Raw genomic sequence first — 20,508 nt, 5'->3', positions numbered from 1 at the left:
TAGTTTAAAAATATATTGAAAAATTCCAAAAATCAGATTTTGAATAACTGCATTATTGAAGAAAAACGGGATATGAGCCTGTTTAGCGAATCACCGCATGTTTATGTAGGTATATTTATTTTTCTTGAACTATAAATTATAATTAACTATATATAATGCTGCTAACAAAGAATTTATGGTTTTTGAATAAAAATCTGAATTGAAAAATAGATATCGATTGAAAAAAATATAGAATAATACAAATTTCAGTGTCGTAAATGTTGTGTTAACAATGCATCTGTTAGAAGTATTATATTTTTAGGTGTTTTTTAAGTTTACAAACGATATAGGACTATTGTAGTTGTTATAGAATATAGATGAATAATAGAGGAATGCCATGGCAATGTGCATATACCGAGTAATGAGTCAAATACATTATTAAGTGTTATAAATTAAATTATAACATAACATATGAATTGCACAAGAATATGTTTCAGTTTTATGTATATCAGACATTGATTTTTTGACAATATTACATAAATTCGTTTACAATAATGTATGTGTACAACTCGTTTCCGCTTAAATCGATCGCAAATAGTTTGATATTACAATATAATATACATCTGCAATTACACCTACATATTTTATATTTGGAAGATACGACACATCTAAATGTAATTTCAGTGTAATTTATTGTGAAATACTCCAGAAACATCATATTGTACAACAATGCTATCCAAGTACCTATTACCTATATCATATTAATATATTATGTACAGCTGGTTGTTATGTTCAAATAGGTAGCTTATGCAATGTTTGCAAATACCACATTATAAATATATATTTTTTTTTTCAACGTAAATTTTGATTTTCAATAAAAATTGATTTAGGTTTATGTATAATTTACGGTGACGCGTCTATATCGAAAGCGACAACACTATTAGAAAACCAATAACAATAGTAACTGTTAATAAACTTCAGAAGATTATTATTTTAAAAATAATTATAATATGAGAAGCGTATACCTAATTAATTAAACCGGATAAATAAATACTTGGAATTCTAATATTCCAATTCTAAGTACTACCTAATTATGTTATTAACGCAATATTTATAGTTGCACACCGATACAACACACAATATAATATTATTATGGACTATTTGTGCGTTCTATTATATTATCGTATACGCGACATCGTTATAAATTATAATAATATTGTCATTCGACGTCTTTAGAACAGAGCAGCTCATTAATTATGCACAGATATTATTATAATTAATAAGGCGGCGTGCGCATCAGTCTTAGGACCTAACCGCGATGTTGTCGATTGTAGCCTATTGAGTAGGTGGAGGTAGTGTGGTACATATCAAAATAGATCATTAATAATAATATTGTCGTGAGGAGCGATTCGTAAAACTAATCGCTGTAATCGCGCGGCTGTTCGGCCGATAATAATAATTATTCACGAGACGGTTTCGGCTTTTTTAAAAAATCATGTCATTCAAAAACATCGGTAAAAATAATGTAGGAGAAAAAAAACAATATTTTTAAGATGTATAGGTACGAGTGAAATTGAGTTCAAAACAAAAATAACACCATTTAATTTTGTTCGCGTCCTTTTAAACAAAACGTAGACACGCATTTATCGCCTACACTCAATGCAGCCATGCAGGTGACCGGCAACACTCAATTTATTATTCTGCTAATGACCAGCATGTCGGCTGATCGGAGCCGAGGTATAGTGTCGCTCTGGCTTCAGTGTAATTCATGAAGCTGATAGTAATTATTTTTTTCGAAAAAAAAACTGTTTATGTCATTCGACTTACATTGGTACACACTACGCGCAATGAATTCGATACTCCAAATAACAATTTTTCATTTGTGTTATGAGTTAAGACTTTATGACTATTGCTTTCAAACGTTGTAGGCATATACACCAACACAAAAAATAAAAAATGTATCATAATATTATGATCATCACCTTATAGTACCCATAGCCTAGGGCGCCAACCTTTTCCAACACATTCAACAAGTAAGCTACTTTAAACATTTTAAGTATCCGGTGCTCGATCACTATTTATTTAGGTAAATACTAGTGATGGGAATAATCGGGAGAAAATAATCGAGCAACTCGATTGTTGGTATTTATCGAGTAACTCGATTATTAGGAAAAATAATCGAGTGATAGCAGTAAAATTACTAATTAGTAATTAGTAATTACTATTTATTAATAGTAATTACTATTTAGTAGTTAATAGTTAGTAGTTACTAGTTACTAATAATAATAAAATACTAGTAATTCGAGTATTATTTTATTCTACTCATCAGTTAACTAAAAATATCTGATCTTACACTTGAATTCTTAGAACGATAGAACACAAAAATGTTATTGCAATTTATAAAAAAAAAAACTTAATATATATTTTTTATTAAATTAGTCAAAAATTATATAATTATGTACTTACTTAAAATATATTTGAATAATTGTATAATTAAAATTAACGACTTGTTGAAGAAGGTGAACAGTAAAAGGCGAAAAAAAGTTACTCACAATAACGTATAATGTTAATGTTATACTGTCACTATAATACGTCTCTAACGAGATTCTTACCTACAAAAGTTATGAGTTGTAATCTACATATAGCTAATTTTCTATTATGAAATTGAGTTTTAACTATCATCAGTTATTATAGATAATTATATTATATTATATTATATGGAATTAGATATCGTATATGATTCTGAAACCTTCTCTTAGACTTAAAAATATTACCTAGATTGGACACCTATACAACATATAGTGCATACAATGACGACGATTAACGCGATAAAGTGATCAATAATAAAAAAAAAAAATAGGTGTAATTATGAATTTGTATTAACCATGTTTTTAATTTTGTATTAATAAGATGAATATTGGTTGATTTTTAATCAATAATGTTTAATGCTTTGATTATTTTAATCGAATGAATATCTCGACAATGACGAAATAATATTTCGATTATTTTAATCGAGTGAATATCTCGATTATAGTAATATCTCGATTACTAATAAGTAATAACTCGATTATCGAAATCATTCGATTATTCCCATCACTAGTAAATATTACTTCTACAACAGCCAATAAGGTGCCTAAATGTAGGTGTGACGAATTTATGGGAAATTTAAATTCTAATTACTCAATTATTATATTATAGCGAATTTATATGTCTGAAATATATCTATATATTATGGTAGAATACATTGAATATTGATAGATAGCAGTTTTTATGACTTCTATTTCCATTTTTATACTATATCACTGAAGGATTTTCCATTCCGTGATTCATGTCCTTTTATTTTTTTCTCTCTTAGTCATACTCATCAGTCATCGCTGATCGTCGCTTACGTGAGTAATAAAAAAAATGTTATGATTGTTATCGTTTGTTTTCAGATCACTGGTTGCTGAAATTATTGTAAAATAGATTTCAATAATGATAATTTAAATAAAAATAAATTGTATAGGTGGTCCGCGGCTTGTAGTAAACTGTGCTCGGCTTACGCCTTACACCCTAACCGGAGTTGTATAATATCTATACATAATTAATGGGCTGCTCTGTCCTAAAGACGTCGAATGAAAATATAATTATAATTTATAACGATGTAGCGTATACCTATACAGTATACGATAATATTATAGAATTATACCGTAGGTGCAGGTGAGTAGGTGATGGTGCGCGATGAGTCTCAACTCTCAAATTCTCAAATTTAATCTTATACTATATACATTATACACGCCCGTTCCCTCCATAACGATTTGTAATGTATAAAATTATTCGCATTGTCAACAAAATAATAAAGATCAAAATTGTAATTTACGATTTACGTATAGGTTCGCCCCCCCCCTCCTTCCTAAGGACGCCGCTGCCGAGTTTCAATTTTCGGGTTAGGTACTATACAACTATGTGTTTAAGTTGAATATTCAAGAAACCAAGAACCAAATATCAAATATTATTATGTTTTTTTTTCGTTATTTAATTTCGAATCGTGTCATAATAGTTACTGGCGGACTGTGACTATAAATCGGTGCCAGGAAACTCTCATGATCGACCTAGCAATAATCTAGTTATAAGTCATTCAGAAATTTTCATGAAATATGATGTATATAATTAATGCTGCATTAACAAACAAAGCTCTAATTCTTGGATTGACTTAAATTAATTCGTATTTTAAGATTTAAGCTTCGATACTTTATGGTAAAAATTAACATAGTAATATACTATAGGTATTTAAAAAGTATTGACATTTGGTCCGCGGAAAAAAAATGTCTCGGTAAAACAGTGCCGAAATGTTGTTCTTGTACATTCAGTACTTTGAACTTTATTATTGTCCAGGAAAATTAGTTCGGTTAGCGTGTAATGTAAAATGCTCGTACAACAACAATGCCATCTATCATAGTTCATCCATTTTTATTCTGTCTTCAGCACAACAGAAATTCAATAATACCGAAACTTACAATCATGATCATATCTTAAACGTATAATGAATCGTAGCCACGACTCGGGATATAAGTAAAATGTGTGATTGAATTGATTTAATTTGTATTAGCTATATTTGATTGTATTCAATGATAATAATGTAATGAACATAATATTTTTTTTTTTACAATGTACCTACTATACATTATTATACATTAATAATATGAATGTTTCTAATTTCAAACTACTGTATCTATTCTATTATAAATTATAATGTTGTTATTTTTACGATGGTTTAATAACTAGGTAGGTACTATAATAATTATATAGGTACCTATACTGAATTGTCTGAATTTATTAATTATTGACTTTATCACCCCAGTCAGGAACTTCGCCCCCCCTAGATTTTAATAATTTGTCCACATTAAAATAAATATCGGTCCCAATATTTATATACTTCCACCCTGGTTAGTCCGCGCTGTATAATAATTATGAGTTCGTTATTATTTTTGCGTTTTCGTTTCGTCGGAATATTAAACCGACATTGACGTGCTGCTTTTATCCGAGAGAGAATCTGTGATCATGATAATATTTTAACATTATTTTAGAGTAGAAACGATTTTAACATAATAATAGCCATAGGCGTAAGTAAACCTTAAAGTTAGGGGGGGGGGCTGAACCCCTAGCATTTTTATAATAAGTAAATTAAGTAGTGGCAATGCTCCCCCCCCCCCGCAAAAAAAAAACACGTTACATTAATCAACAATAAATATACGATTAATGTTTTATTTCATTTTATTTTTATAGTGTGTGTATAACAAGTGGAAAGAGGAGGTAAACATTAAATTATTAAAATGTATTATTTTAGTTACAAATTCAAGTTTTTAATTTAATTTTGTTAAAATATAAATGAATGTTGAAACATTTATATGGGTGACATTTTAATAATACACTAGTAATTAGTAATTTGTTGTTTAAGCCTCCGATCAATATTAGTAAATCTTTTAAAATATCTTCTTTATTTAGAACATTTAATAAATCTCTTTCGATATCAATAGCTATAATAAATTAATATACTACATTATAAACATTATAGAGTATTATAGAGGTAAGAAAGTTGACCTTATAATATAATAATTATAATTGTTTATTCGACGCATTGCTTAAAATGTTTTATCATTAGATGCGGATCTTCTTGGAACAGAAAGTGATAAATGTAGCTTTTTTTTTATAAATTTGGAAAAACAGATTTGTGAACAATACAACCCACATTTCTATTCAGTTCTATTTATTTTATAATTAATAAATCCAAAAAACATATGAAAACAAAATTTGACTAATTTAATGTAATAATAATAACGACGTCGACCAGAATACAAACTGTCAGACACAAGCGCACAGCCGTTGTACTTATGAAGATCGATTGGTGATGAGTGATGACAATATGAAGAAAATTAAGAAAATAAAAGTGATTCTATTTTTAGCAAGACCGCGGTCGGTAGGCACAGCGATCGTCGTCCGGTAATCGTTACTCGTTATCGCCATTTATACAAAAATGAAATCGTGGATATTCTTTTGGGTGACTACTACTTTTGTAAAAAGTACCAGACATGATACGTCATACACTTGGTCATCAGTCATCACCAGGGCACGGGACTTAATGCATTTGCATATTTATTCGGGAAGTATATAGTATAAATCTGATCCGGTAAAAATTTGTGTTGTGGTGTTTGGAGTTAAAGCTTAAAATTTTACTGTGCGTATGTTTGCATATGTTGGAATTTTTTTCTACAAATGCTTTTTTTTAAGATTTATTAATTTTTATTCCATATTTTAAAATAATTTTTTATTATTTACTCTTAAATCTATTTGTCAGTAAATTAATTTTATCTACATTATGGCAATAATACCGATAAGGCGATCATCAATAGTGTTAAGGGGAACCCATTTTATTTTTAGCTCTGAAGACGATATTATTTTTATTTAATCTGTCTTTTATAGTATTATTTTGTTTGTCGGCACATAGTGATCGACGGACTGCGATCGTTATTGTGTGCATGTATATCGTCAATCGTTGTCATGTTCGTATTTGCATTCGTTATTTTTTGTATTTATTAGCGCTCGTATTTGTGGTATAATATGCCAAAAGAAAAAAAACACAAATTATTCAGTTGAGAAGTTTCATTTTGGAATATGGGGATTATGTATTTTCCGCAGACGGAAGAATTTTACTTTGCAAAATATGTGAAATTAAAGTAGATATGAACCGCGATCTAGTGAAATACAACATATACAAACAGTAAAACATATGAAAATGATTAAACGGAGGGAAATTGTTCATTACAAGAACCCAGCAAATAATTACACAAACTTATACAACTAAAATATAATTATAAAATGATTATTTTTTATTACATACAAATTTTAATTGCTAGATGCTGAGTGTTAAAAAATCCAAATTTTTTTTGTATAATATAGTATGTCTAAAGGGGATGAGGTGACCGAGTGGTCTGACGCGTCCGCTGCGACGCAGCCGGTCGCTGTTCGATCCTCGGCTACCGGGCGGCATTTTTCTCCGGACAAGTCGCGGTGACCGGAGAACAAGTGCTGCCATCCCCCACCCCCGGGGCATGGCAGAAACCTACGGGTGCCCCATTCGAAATTCTGCCAAAAACAAACACACACGTGTTCCCCCCAACCGTCCCAAAATATACAATACAAACAAACCTACAATACAAATCCTACTACAGCTAATGGCCTCAGTTGCCGAAGCTTAAGATCAATAAAAAAAAAAAAAAAAAAGTATGTCTAAAATATACATTTTTAGTAATATGTACAAGGTATATTTTTTTACAGTTTTTTTGAATAATAAATGCATATTTAAGAGCATATTTTTAAGATTTTAAGCACATAAAGCCCCGAGCCCTGGTCTTCAAATATGATGATAATAATATTATTATATAGTTTCACAATAACATACACAATTTTCCCAGATGTAAATAAAAAAATGAAATGGTTTTTTTTTTAATTACAATTTTATAAATGTAGCTAGGAGTATGGGAATTATGACAGGGGGGCTAAAATAAAAGTTAGGGGTGCTTAACTCCCCCCCCCCCTAGTTACGCCTAAGCACCACTGATAATAGGATAATGTGTGTGTGCGTGTGAAATTATAATCTTCGGGCTCGACGAGTTAACAATTTCAACTATGTTTCGTGTAGGCGTGTGTCTTTTTTGAATATTATTTCGGCGTGTATCTCGTATTACGATTTCAAGAACGAGAGGTAAGCGGAGGCGGCGACGGCGTTTATTATCGCGTTACGTCGTCGCCCTTAACTACTAAACGAGCTCTAGTCAACGACGCGTATTCGGTTTCCATTTTAAAATAAGAAATTGCTCTCAACAATTTTCGAGCAATAAACATTATTATCATAATAACAATATATATATAAATATATGTATACGTATAATAATGTATAGGTATAATATTATTATGTATAGGTACCTACGGCGGCGTTACTTGCGGTTCACGCTCGTTAAACTGAATAAGAGGCATTCGTCTAAAAGTCATAATAATATTATAATAATTAATATTAATATTATAAGATGCACCTACGTAAATTTGTCTCGTGACGAAGAGTCGAATGCCTACGTCGTCGCAATGTCACATTATTATAACATAATATTATTATTTTGTAAGTTGTTGTGTACTCGTAGTATCTATCTATATATAGTACATATTATGTATCCATAACGGGTAATTTTTGAATTTCCGACCGGTTTTAATGGCACATATTTTATACAGTAAATTATGTTAGTTACATGAATATAGTGCCACATAGTAATTTTTTTGGCGGATTTTTACGATAATTTTTACACTGCACTGTAGTAAGTTGTAGTTTTCAGTTTTCGATGCGTAATGTAATCGTAATGTGCAGACTTTTAACGATGTCACAATTTCCTATATACCTATAATATCTACCATGCTCGTTCTAATACGTTTTATGAACATGTATACTCTCGATACAATATAAAGTGTACTGAGTGATGCATGACACATTGACACCTAATCAACCTTGCCATCTAAGATACTCATAATTTCAAAAACTCTTTGAAAATATTATTTTTTTTCATAATGTTAAGTCGTTTAAAAACATTTTTCTAAAACAATTTATTTTATACCATTTTTATCGATATATTGATTTTTATTGCATATTTTAAAATAATATTTGATTATTTACTCTTAAATCAATTTTTTAGTAAATTAATTTTGTCTACATGATTTTGTAAGCAATAATACTTATAAGGCTATAATCAATGGTGTTACGGGGAACCCATTTTATTTTTAGCTCTGAGGACGATATTATTTTTATTTAATCTGTCTTTTATAGTACATTTTTTTAAAAATTCCTTGTTTTTAATTCCTCATTCCACAGCAGAATAGTTTTTGGAGTACTTAGATGTAGAATAATTTAATTTTGATCAAGTAGGTTATAAGTTATAATTATTTGAAGTTTTCATGAGTGGTGTGGAGTTAAATGGTAGAGGGCGGGATACCCCGCCCAAATGTTAGTTCACTGTCCACTCTTCTAGACTTCAAAATAAATATTTATTACAATAATAAGCTACTTGATCGAAATTTTATTTTTATAAATCAAAATACTCCGACTAACATTCTGTTTCAGAATATGAAATTAAAAATGAATGTTGTAGTTCAAAAAAATTGTAAACTTAAAAATGATTACATTACGATTCATAAATAGTAAAAAATGAATTTTTTTTCCAAAATTATTCTTTTGCAACAATTTAAAATTATGCAAAACAAATATTTCTAAAAACATTAGTGTTCTCTGAAATGATGAGTGTTAAATGAATCACTCGTGCATAATGCATATTATATATTTATATCAGAGATGAAAAACTTTTTTTAGTATACTAGGACGTATGGCGATTGGCGATGGCGATATTTTTATTGTTTATGTATTTAACAGTTCTAAATTCATGCATTTCACACTGGTGATCTGGTCGCGAAATGTACTGATAAAGTGAACTAAAAATGTTGTAATTATTTTTTGAATTATTATTCGTCAGGCTCAAACTATAACATCTTCTTTTAGGGACATATAGGATAGATAATGTAATATTTAAATTCAAACAGGTTCATTGTTTAAATTATAATTGTGATAAATTTGATCTGCAATTCGGTGTTAAACGTTTTGAAGTATTTAATGGTGTCGCCGGTGTCGGACGTCTGTACCTTGGTCGGGTCCGAAGGCGTCAGTCAACTGTCGATAACCGTCCAAGGATTACGTGCGAGCTGAGTTGAGGTTAAAAATGCGTTAGATGGTGTGTCACATTTGGACTTCGCTATATACTTCGTGCTCATTTTTCCTACATTAGATACCTACTTAGTAGAACAAATTGGATCTGCTGGCCATATTTATAACTTATGTAGAATAATATTGTTTAGACGTAACACTGTAGAGTTATTAATATAGATTGATAGTCCAATTTTTATTTCATAACCTTCGTATATTCAGATTGCTAAAATAGTAGAATAATATATTGTAATTATATTATTATATAATATACATAATATAATATTTATTATTAATCATAATTATAGCATATGCAGTGGGTTTTAGTTCAGTCATATTGCTTTATCTCACTTCGTGCAGAGCGTCGACAAAATGTTTTAGTTTTATAAGTTCATTATTAAAAAATAGTTCAAAATTAAGTTTATCCTGAATTGATCATTATAAATTATAATGTAATATTTTATACGAATATAATATTATAATAATGTTCACAGGTTATTATTGACTGACGAAAATACACGATTACCTAACAAGTCGACAGTTGGATACACCATACATATTATGTACATATAAATATGTTTAACCAATAGCCATTAATTATTAATACAACACAAGTCAACGTAAGAATAAATTGTTATCTAGTACCTAATATGGTTTTAATTATTGAATGTTTGATATTGGCATTTATACGATTGTCGATTAGGCATGTACTTACACATTGCCATATTATAATTATAATATGATGTATAATATTTTAATAGTCTAACAATAATTATAAATATATTCAAATAGAGGAAATTATTCGTTCAGAAGTCTCATATTGTTATACGTCATATATTATACAAGTCGCGTACATGGAATTTTTCCCACATAGTACGGCGGCGTGTTATGGAAACTTGAGATTTATCACGATTTTTTTTTTTAAAGATTAGGTACATATAAATTTATAAATATCAACCACTGTAGGTGCGTTTATTTATTTCCAATATAATAATATTATGTATAACGTTGTGCACCTAATAATGTAGTGACAATATGCACATTATAAGTGTAGCAAAACACATTTGGCTAGTAGTCGTAGGAATGAATTATTTCATTCGTCCCACGGCTTGTCTCGGCAACAAAGTTCAGCGGAGCAACAAAAGAAAGGCGTGTACCCATTACATTTATTACATAAATATAATATTTTATTTTAAGTTTAATATAGGTAGTGCTTAAGTCGTGTAACGTGTTTGGAGTTCGTGTCCAGGTGCGTACACACAACGAGGACACATGGCGACCGCCGATCAATAACGTCAAAAAAAGTATATCCAAATTATTGCAGTAGGAACGAGAGGAGGGTAAGAGGATTAACTATAAAGGCTCTGAGGCCTTTGGCCCCTTCAAAATTGATAGCTTACACTGCGACCTGCAGCTATAGAGCATAATATAGTTGGACCGAATACCGAACATACATTATATTACTATTATTATACGCAATGACACTTTGATATGCACATTTTCGTCGGTTTAGTTTCGCAGGTAAAGGACAATGGTGTGATGTACATAAAAAATAAAACGATGTAGATAATATTACGAGTAGCATATAGTCGACGGGTTCGTTTTTCTCTACACGACGTAATCGCAATAGTGATGGGATTTTCGTTCCATTTTGTGAATCGTCCCTTTCGTTATAGCTCTTTAAAATATTCGCTATTTTGGTTCACCAATAATGGTAATAATTATTATTATCATTCCTCAGTTCGCATTGACAGTCGATCGTCCGGTACTCAGTCACTTATTGGGTTGTCGTCGTCCTTGTCGTTTCGTTATAATATTATAATATTGTATTGGCTCATATACCTAGTAGGATACTAAAATTATTACATATTACCAACGATAGTTTTGGACGTTTTGGTATTATATAGCTTTACCTCAACCAGTGAACATTGATCGTTTCTTTAATATTTCTTTTAAATTCAAGCAATCAAACGTATAATCATCCATTATCCATCATCATTATATACACCTATTTATTATTTATTTGTTATTAACCATTACATGTTTAATACTTTAATATAATATTCTAACAGCAAACCTGATTATCGACTACAAACAATGCTATCGTGTAAAAAAATCACAGAATCCTGAGCTATTAGTAAATATTCTAACCGATTGAAGGAGGCCGAAATAATGAGTAGGAGCGTTCGGATGGATTTGTTTCTCTTCCGCGCTCGTTCATCTGGAACGATTCGTTCACGATCCATCATTACGACCATATTTCTCCGATTCAGGTGTTTTATTATAATATCACTACAATGTGCGCGACATCGTAACAAATACAAAAAATGCTATTATTAATTATTATATCAGATGTGTATACAAAACATTCCACTTTACTATCCGTGACTTTCGATAGTCTTCCAGGCAGACACTACTGCACATACCGAATCGACGATATTGCGAGTACATTTTTCTCACCCATTAGACGGCTGTATTATCGTATACCCACACGAGGGGAAAGTCGGTGCGAGTGGGTAAACATGAGTCGATAATATGGCGTGTAGGCCAACCGTCGTTGTTCACGATTCGGACTTTCCGGCATCGCCCGTTCGATCGGCGGCGGCGGCTGTTTTTTTAAATTTATTTTGTTTTATCTACAACTCGTACGATATAAGGGAAAACCGGCAAATGATACATACACCAGCTGCCGATATATTTCCTCCTCCTCCTTTCGTCATCTTTGTCCTTTCACCGTCTCACTTCCACGCATACTAAGTCGCAGAATGACGTGCACAATAATTTTGTTTTATATCGCGATGACCGGAGATGAGTCATCTGCGGGAAAACGAAAAATACTATCGCTGCAATATTATACAATTTGTATCACAATAACACCGGTACGGAGCGATTAATATATTATTATTACTATTATAGGTACTGTGGCTTGTAATAATAATATATATTATTCATGTATGTAGTATGTACACAAACGTACACACACACACACACACACACACACACAGTATGTAAAATAATAATGACTTGGCGTCGATGGAGGGGATTTGGCTGGGGTGGGGGAAGTGGCCGATAAATATAACTGACAAGCCGGTACCGGCTACCAACAGTCAGTATAACCTTCACGCCGGTCGCTAACCATTTTTTCTTCTTTTTCCGACGTCAAAACTCAAACCGATTCAGGTAAACCAAACTATACTATTACTTATACATTATTATTATTATATTAGGTTACCTCTGAACATTATTGTTTCTGTTATTCGTTCGCAGGGATGGGTCTAAATGTCGAAAAAGGGTTATTATTCTTTTTAACCTGATAAATTTGTTTTTTAATATTTCGTATTCTCACTATAAAATACAGATTTTTTTTCAAATTTAATCCATCGATTTTGGATACTTTTTGAAAAAAAAATCCGTGAGATTTTCTTGTGTACCTTTGTTGTTCAAGTAACTAGTTTCTGCATTTTTCTGGATAACTGCATTGCACTATTTAGATTATACAGTTTATTATTGTATAATTCTTTATTATTATAATAAATTCATTATTCTTGTTAATCTAAGAAATTATTATTTTTCTCTATAGTATATTTATTATATATATATATTATACATTTAAAGTCTTCACAAAACTTTATCGTAAAACATAATATTGTGCTCTAGCGGTTGTCACCAAACCAAATATAAAAACCAATACAAATTAATTATTTTCATTTATCACATGGATTAAATTGATTAAATCACAGAATGACGAAACTTTTATAGACTTAGAATTTCCAAACCGTTCATACGGAATCGGTTTTTCTTACTTTCCTCCAAATCGGATTATTGTGTGATCGATGAACTAATAATATTGTGTACTATTATTGTGCACTTTTATATTGAAATTCCCATCATTTTTATAGGGTCTATGACATTTTTATAAATTTAATTTTGATTCTATTCGACCCCTGAGAATTGGTGGCTAAAGAATCAATATCAAATTCTCTTCCATTTAAATAATATATTAAAGTACTTATACCTTACTATCCGTTAGAAAAACTTTAATATTACGTGCTGTACTCATTATGTAATATTTTATGTTTTCTTAAGTATAGTGCTTCTTTTTTTTTTCGTGGGTAGGCGATGTCAAAATCCTATGTTGTTACAAAAAAAAAGTGAAAGGACCCTGTATTCAAGGCTATACTCACTCAACGATAATACCGACAAATGGCCTTGGATTATGTTAGTAGTCGAATAGTCGTAGAAATCATAGTAACAAACCACAACAATTATTATTATCGTTTAAATCCAAATTATTCAAGCTCACGGGCATAGTAAAAATGCACACTTCCTACTCGCACGTATTATTATTATGGTGTTATCAAAACAACGGACAAAAATACTTTATTTTTGTTTGATGTTTCGCCAAACAGTTGAATTGTATAAGTCTTCTAAATTCGATTTATTTTACTTATAATGTTTTTTTATCGAATGCACCATGAATGTCTATCAAGTTTGGTTTGGAAAAAAAAACCGTGGTTAAATAATTACAAACTATATTTACATAAAATAATATGTTATTTTTTCAATTTGAAAAAAAAAATAAAACACTTCATTATTGTTGGTTTAAAATATTAAGCTACACAACTAAACCCATAAATAGTTGTAAATTCATTTTGGGCGAGAAATCCTTGGAGACTGAAGTTAAATGTTATCCTTGAGTTTATCCTTGGTGTCCTTGTTTACACAAAATCATTTAGGCTCATTTAATACAAGTTTTATATAGGTATATATTTTTTTAAATTTAAAAACGATTTACGCGATTATAATTACTATATAAATTAACGTAATATTTTAATACCAAATTTTTGTGGATCGATTCACCAACTCAGGTTTTTTTTAGTTATCCGTTAAAATGTAATACGTTTAATTAATTTACTATTTCGGTGGAATTAGAACTGTTGGGATCAACAGCTTTAAAATGAACAACTAAAGTGCATATTCTATAACATTAATTTATACCAAATTTTCGTTTACGCTTTTCGTTTCAAAAAAAAAAAAATGTCTAGCCATANAAAAAAAAAAAAATGTCTAGCCATATTTTTTCCAACTAAAATTATTACATTCGTGTTACTGGTTGTCGTAGTCTTCAGTGGTTTGAAAAGTCTGAGCGGAATTCGTCGCATTCCGTGACCGTAGACGTGGTGCAAAAAAAAACTGCAAACTGTATCGTTTGACCGCTACCGTAATTAATAATTAAAGGATATCCCGAGAGTAACAATTATTGTACTCCGCAAACGTGCAACAAAAGAAAAGGTCATTAAAAAATTTAAAAAAATAATTGAAATAAAAAATAGTTTATAACATTATTTTGTACAATCTCTTGGATCGTCGAGTCGCTCCAGGAAAACTGCAACTATCGCCCGTAACCGGTTATTACCCGCAGTATTATAATACGTGTGTATAGAACATTGCACTATTGTAGGTTGTAACTTATAACTTATAAGGTTAGTGCACTGCAGCCCGTGTAAGTGCATTCCGCTGCATGAATTCCGTGGCACGTACATTAGACCATATATATAATATTATGTTACAACAACTTACATTACCGACACCCGCAGTTGTAGGATTTAGTGAGAATAAAATATGAAACATGACATGTTTTGGAGTTTCAATATTATCGACGCACAGCCACGATGTTCTCACGCATTCGACGGGGTATACACTATACACCAAAAAAGGAAACAAATAATGATCATTGTCCGTATAGTAATTATCAAGTGCTTACGATTCGGGGTTCATGACACGCGAAGCGACCGACGTTTTATTTTTTTTTGCTGCTTGCGTGCACTTGTTAGTTGTTTCGTCTTATTAACCGACAACGGTGGGCAGATTAAAAACGCGAACGTTGAAGGACCGTTTCGGCGTTGTAGAAACGTACTAGAAAATCGTTGATCAAACTGTGTAAAATGCCATGTAAAATATGGAATTATGGCTCAAACATCCCCGCGAGTTATTTTTTTTTCCACCGGTTTGAGCTAGTGAATTTCTAGATAGATTGCACAGCATAATAATAATATTATATACTCGACTGCAGTCCTATAAAATATAACGTTTGAGTCAGGGGAGTCTCAAAAAAGTTTTCAAGAGGGGGGGGGTGAACCGATAAATTGAAATTTTGATCATTATTATTTTGCTGACGATGAGAGTAATTTTATACATTAAAAATTGTTATGGTTGAATGCCCCCCTCCCCCTCCCCGCACTTGAGGACGCTCCGGGTTTGAATCTTTGGGAATTCGTAATGGGCCATCATTGAAACGCATTAGATAATTATTATTTGTAATGTCATCGTACGACGATCACGGCGTGGTTTTTGTTAAAAGTAATTTTAAAGTCTAAAACAACTTTTGCAGCGATTCGTTCTCGTTTATTATAATATTATAAGTTCTTATACGATATCCCAATACAAGCATATTATTATAAGAGTGTGTTTTTTTCTTGTTTAATATTGTAGAATGCCGATCGACTTCTACTACACTCCTGGCAGCCCGCCATGCAGATCCGTTTTGCTTACTGCCAAAGCTTTGGGTTTGGAATTGAACTTGAAAACTTTAGATCTCCACCACGGTGAACACTTGAAACCAGAATTCGTCAAGGTAAGTCTTCGAAAAAAGTTGTCTCATTCTATTGTATCGTAATTCGTAATAGTGCCCGCGCTGTACGGTGTTAATATTGTAAACGTTGTTATATATTTTTATTACAGCTAAATCCTCAACACTGCGTACCGACATTAGTGGATGGCGACTTGGTTTTGTGGGAGAGGTGAGTTCAAGTTAAATATTTATTAGATAACCAAACGAGTTAAAAATATTGAATGATATTATAGTATATTTGGCTTACAAATGGGACACGCTAATTAAAATGCCAAGTTCTTCCGGCTAGTGATAAGATAACATAAGTTACTGCAATTATTGATACGTTATTTATGAATGGTGTACATAATAATATATTTTTTGTACATTTAAAATATACTACAATAGCTGTTATTATATTAACTTAAATATACTGAATAGTTTTAGTCTGTAGTTCATTGTACTATCCAGTATTGTTTATTACTAACATTTTATGATAAATATAATATATTGTAGACATATAGGCATACAGCTTATCCAAGTCTTATTTCTTATTATAAACTTTCAAACTTAATTTGTCCATTATTATGTTAATTTATTATAAATTACAATATTTTATGTGAGGATTATGTATAAAGTACGGATTTAGAGTCTTATATATTATATGGTTCTATGTATATTTAAAACCTGAAGAGATTCAGTGAAATTTATGTGATCATTTATACTTAATAGGTACGTAATATAACTTTTAAAGATAATTTTACTCTGGTTAGGTCTGATACATATGTATATACATATTTATATATATTATCGAAATTAAAATATTATTTTGTTTTCAAAACTTTAAGCTAAATAAAATCAATTTAGCGATTAGCCAGTTCTAAAGTATATAATACAAGTCACAATAAGAGGTCAACTATAATTTTTCTGAGAAAAAAAAAATATCCAGATACATGATTTATTTTGCTTATCTAAGCGCAACATGTTTAATATGAATAATAATTTTAAAAATGTACCATTAAGTTATATACTTTGACTTCCGTTCACTACTCTTCTGGGTAAATACAATTATTATACGCTATGATATTAAAAGTAAAGACAGACGTCCTCACGTAATTCCAAGTGCATTACATGTACAGATTTCCGTAAATTGAACGATAATTACTTTCGAAGCGATTTATTTGTTGTGGTCGACTTATTGCGATATTTCATTATGACAATCGTATTTAAACTCGAATAGTAATTATGTAGTTAATAGTGTAATAATGTTGTTATTGAACTGCTCGAAGGAACATTTCTGCTGTGTAACCGCCCTAAAGTTGTGATTCGTAGTCATTATTTCCGGACAACGATCACTCGGTATCGATCGTAACATTTTGATTATTAGTTAAACAATATATATGGTGATAATAGTAAGTGATTGTTTGGGGGGGTGTCGGTTGAGGCATGTCGCCGACTGATTGTAATAATAATATTAATAATAAATAATAATAATATAATATTCAACGGTAATTATACTTTATTTTTTTGTTTTTAATAATTATTGACGTTTTCATTGCAGCCGTGCAATCATTGTGTACTTGGTTCAAGCTTACGGTAAAAACGATTCGCTGTTCCCCAAAGACCCGAAGAAGCAAGCGCTGGTCAATCAAAGACTACAGTTTGACGTCAGCACCTTGTACCCTGCCTTTGCCGATCAATACGTGAGTTAATCAAATTCATATTCTGACGTCCTGCTAGCAACGATTATTAATTTATCGTTGTCGTTTGACGCGATGACTTTCCCGCTTGGAGTTTAAAAACAATCGTAATAGGTGTCTAGCTGGTACCTACCTTCCTTTTCTTTAACACGCAAACTGAATATTTTGTCGTACCAATTATTAAACGTTCTACATGGTATCTATAGGGTTTCTGAGGTCTACCGACTAGTGACTACCGCTACCACTCGTCAGATTATTATCATTATGGTTTAATATTAGTTTAAGTTTGTTATAACAATAATGTGACCAGGATTCTCGGGGGTACCAGTGTCTAAATAAAAAAAAAATCATTTTATAATAATAAATTTAAAAAAGATTGAAGCAATCTATGTTTTTTCTACACGGTGCAGCTATATTTTGAAGCTTATGTTATGTAATCGGCAATTTATCCACGGACGACGTGGTGTACAACATATACTTAAACGCAAATTTCTCTAAAAATTAAAAAACCCATATTATTTGCAATAAAATTTCTTGTCGACGTACGTTAGATTTTTATTACTATGCATAGGAACATATAAAATATTTGTCGAATTGCGATTTAAATTTGAATTTTTTTTTCATTTCGCAGTACCCTTGGATTTTCGCCGGAGTACCGAAAAGCGACGACAAAGAGAAGAAAATCCATGATGCACTCGCGTTTTTGGAAATCTTTTTGGGGTCTTCCACTTGGGCTGCAGGCGATTCAGTGACTGTGGCCGATGTGGCTTTGGTCGCTTCCATTTCGACCTTTGAGGTATTTTCTTAACGAATTTTTTTTTACAAATCATACTGTTATAACTTAGACACACGTTTAACACTCGTTTTTCGTATTTTATTCAGGCTGTCGGTATTGACTTGAAGAAATACGCCAACATCTCTAAATGGTTTGAAAAGTCCAAGAGTACATTGGTGGGATACCAAGAAGCCAATCAAAAAGGAATCGATGGATTCAAAATCATGGTAGCCAACCTCACCAAGAAATAGACGTTTATACTTAGTTGCGTTTCTTTTGATCAGATTTAGATTTCGTGTTTCGTGTTTTGATAACACCATTTTTGTTTTTCACTATTCAACGGTATAATATTAATTATTGCTTTTTACAAATTTAAATTATAAATACACACTTTTTTTTTATTCATGTTCTTTTTTTTTATCTGATATATTTATTATTTAACAGCTGTCACCGAACGTTTCAAAATCATAGTCCAACCTTCAATTAAAAAGTAAAAACAAAAAATGGACTCTGACTTTCACAGCATGTAAGCACTTAAATCCCAAAATTTTCCAGTGTAAAGCGCAGGATATGCTGACTAAACTTGTGATGCTGTTACCTACGTGCAGGGTTTGAAACTGGTTTAACCGCGTTTTTAAAAAAACCAATTAAAACCTAGATGTTTTTTCATTTTTGAACTTCGTAACTGTAACTGAAACAAAAAGCTTTAAAACTTCGGTTAAAAGACCGTAGACTGAAACCCAAGAATTTTTAGAACCCTTTATAAAACCCTTATTTTTAATACCAATTAAAATTAATATTTTGTTCAAATATACTCGTATATAATAAACAATGTGTCCCGCAACGATTTACCCATTGCTATATCTTCTGAGATTATAAATATATCATAAATCTGTTTTTTTATTAGACTTACAGACATAAGGACTATATTATATAGGTACATTAGGAAAACTAACAAAGCTATCAAGTTTCTTGTCAAATACAATTTGTTTCCTTATGGCCATCAAACATAAATTGCAATTCTTATCAATTGTTGTTAATTTTTTAAGAAATTACGAAATTTCAATTAAAGATCCAAGGTTTCCATTGATTGAGCTGGTAAATTTCACATAGCTGATATATGAGGCAACCTTAGGATGGATCTAGAATACACCAAAACAATTACGAATTAATAATATATAATATTTTACTACAATAAACACTAAGCAGTGTTAATTAAGCAGCGTGTTATCAACTGACCTGCAAAATGCATACTACGCGTCTACCTTTAGGTATAAGCGCAAATCACCCGAAAATATTGGGGGGGGGGGGGGCTTAAGCACCAAACAAATTTTGGTGGCAACAGACGCGTGAGGGGCTTTGCCCTTCATACATCATATCATATAAATAAAATACAACTAACTATAAATCCAAACATTTTAGGCAAAACAAATTAATTGTTTTTATTAAAAATTTAATGATTGAAAAATTGGGTTAAAAGGTGTTTCAAATATTAGGTTTCGGTTCGACTGATCAATGCATCATTAGAAATTATTATTTTTAACTGGTGGCACAGATTTTAGTATAAATTTCATTTTTTCTGCATTTTCTATGATATTACTGTCATACACCAATGAAATGAAAAATAAAATTTTTATTTAGTATTTTTTACAACGTTTTTGGATTTTTA

At 30.9% G+C, this 20,508-nt stretch overlaps 1 protein-coding gene across 1 annotated transcript; it reads left to right on the top strand.

Moving 5' to 3' along the window:
* The first annotated feature begins 12,803 nt into the window (after positions 1-12,803).
* On the top strand, positions 12,804-19,244 carry LOC111031074 (glutathione S-transferase 1-1-like). Its single transcript, XM_022310861.1, has 6 exons — positions 12,804-12,934; positions 16,247-16,388; positions 16,496-16,554; positions 17,926-18,067; positions 18,696-18,860; positions 18,947-19,244. The coding sequence occupies exons 2-6, from the start codon at positions 16,248-16,250 to the stop codon at positions 19,088-19,090; spliced, it is 651 nt and encodes a 216-aa protein (XP_022166553.1). The 5' UTR covers positions 12,804-12,934; position 16,247; the 3' UTR covers positions 19,091-19,244.
* Positions 19,245-20,508: the final 1,264 nt, after the last annotated feature.

This window comes from Myzus persicae, unplaced genomic scaffold, assembly GCF_001856785.1.
Source record: "Myzus persicae strain clone G006 unplaced genomic scaffold, MPER_G0061.0, whole genome shotgun sequence".
NCBI classification, from domain to species: domain Eukaryota; kingdom Metazoa; phylum Arthropoda; class Insecta; order Hemiptera; family Aphididae; genus Myzus; species Myzus persicae.
The sequence above is the reverse complement of the archived record's forward strand: the minus strand, read 5'-3'. Positions and strand labels throughout refer to the sequence as shown.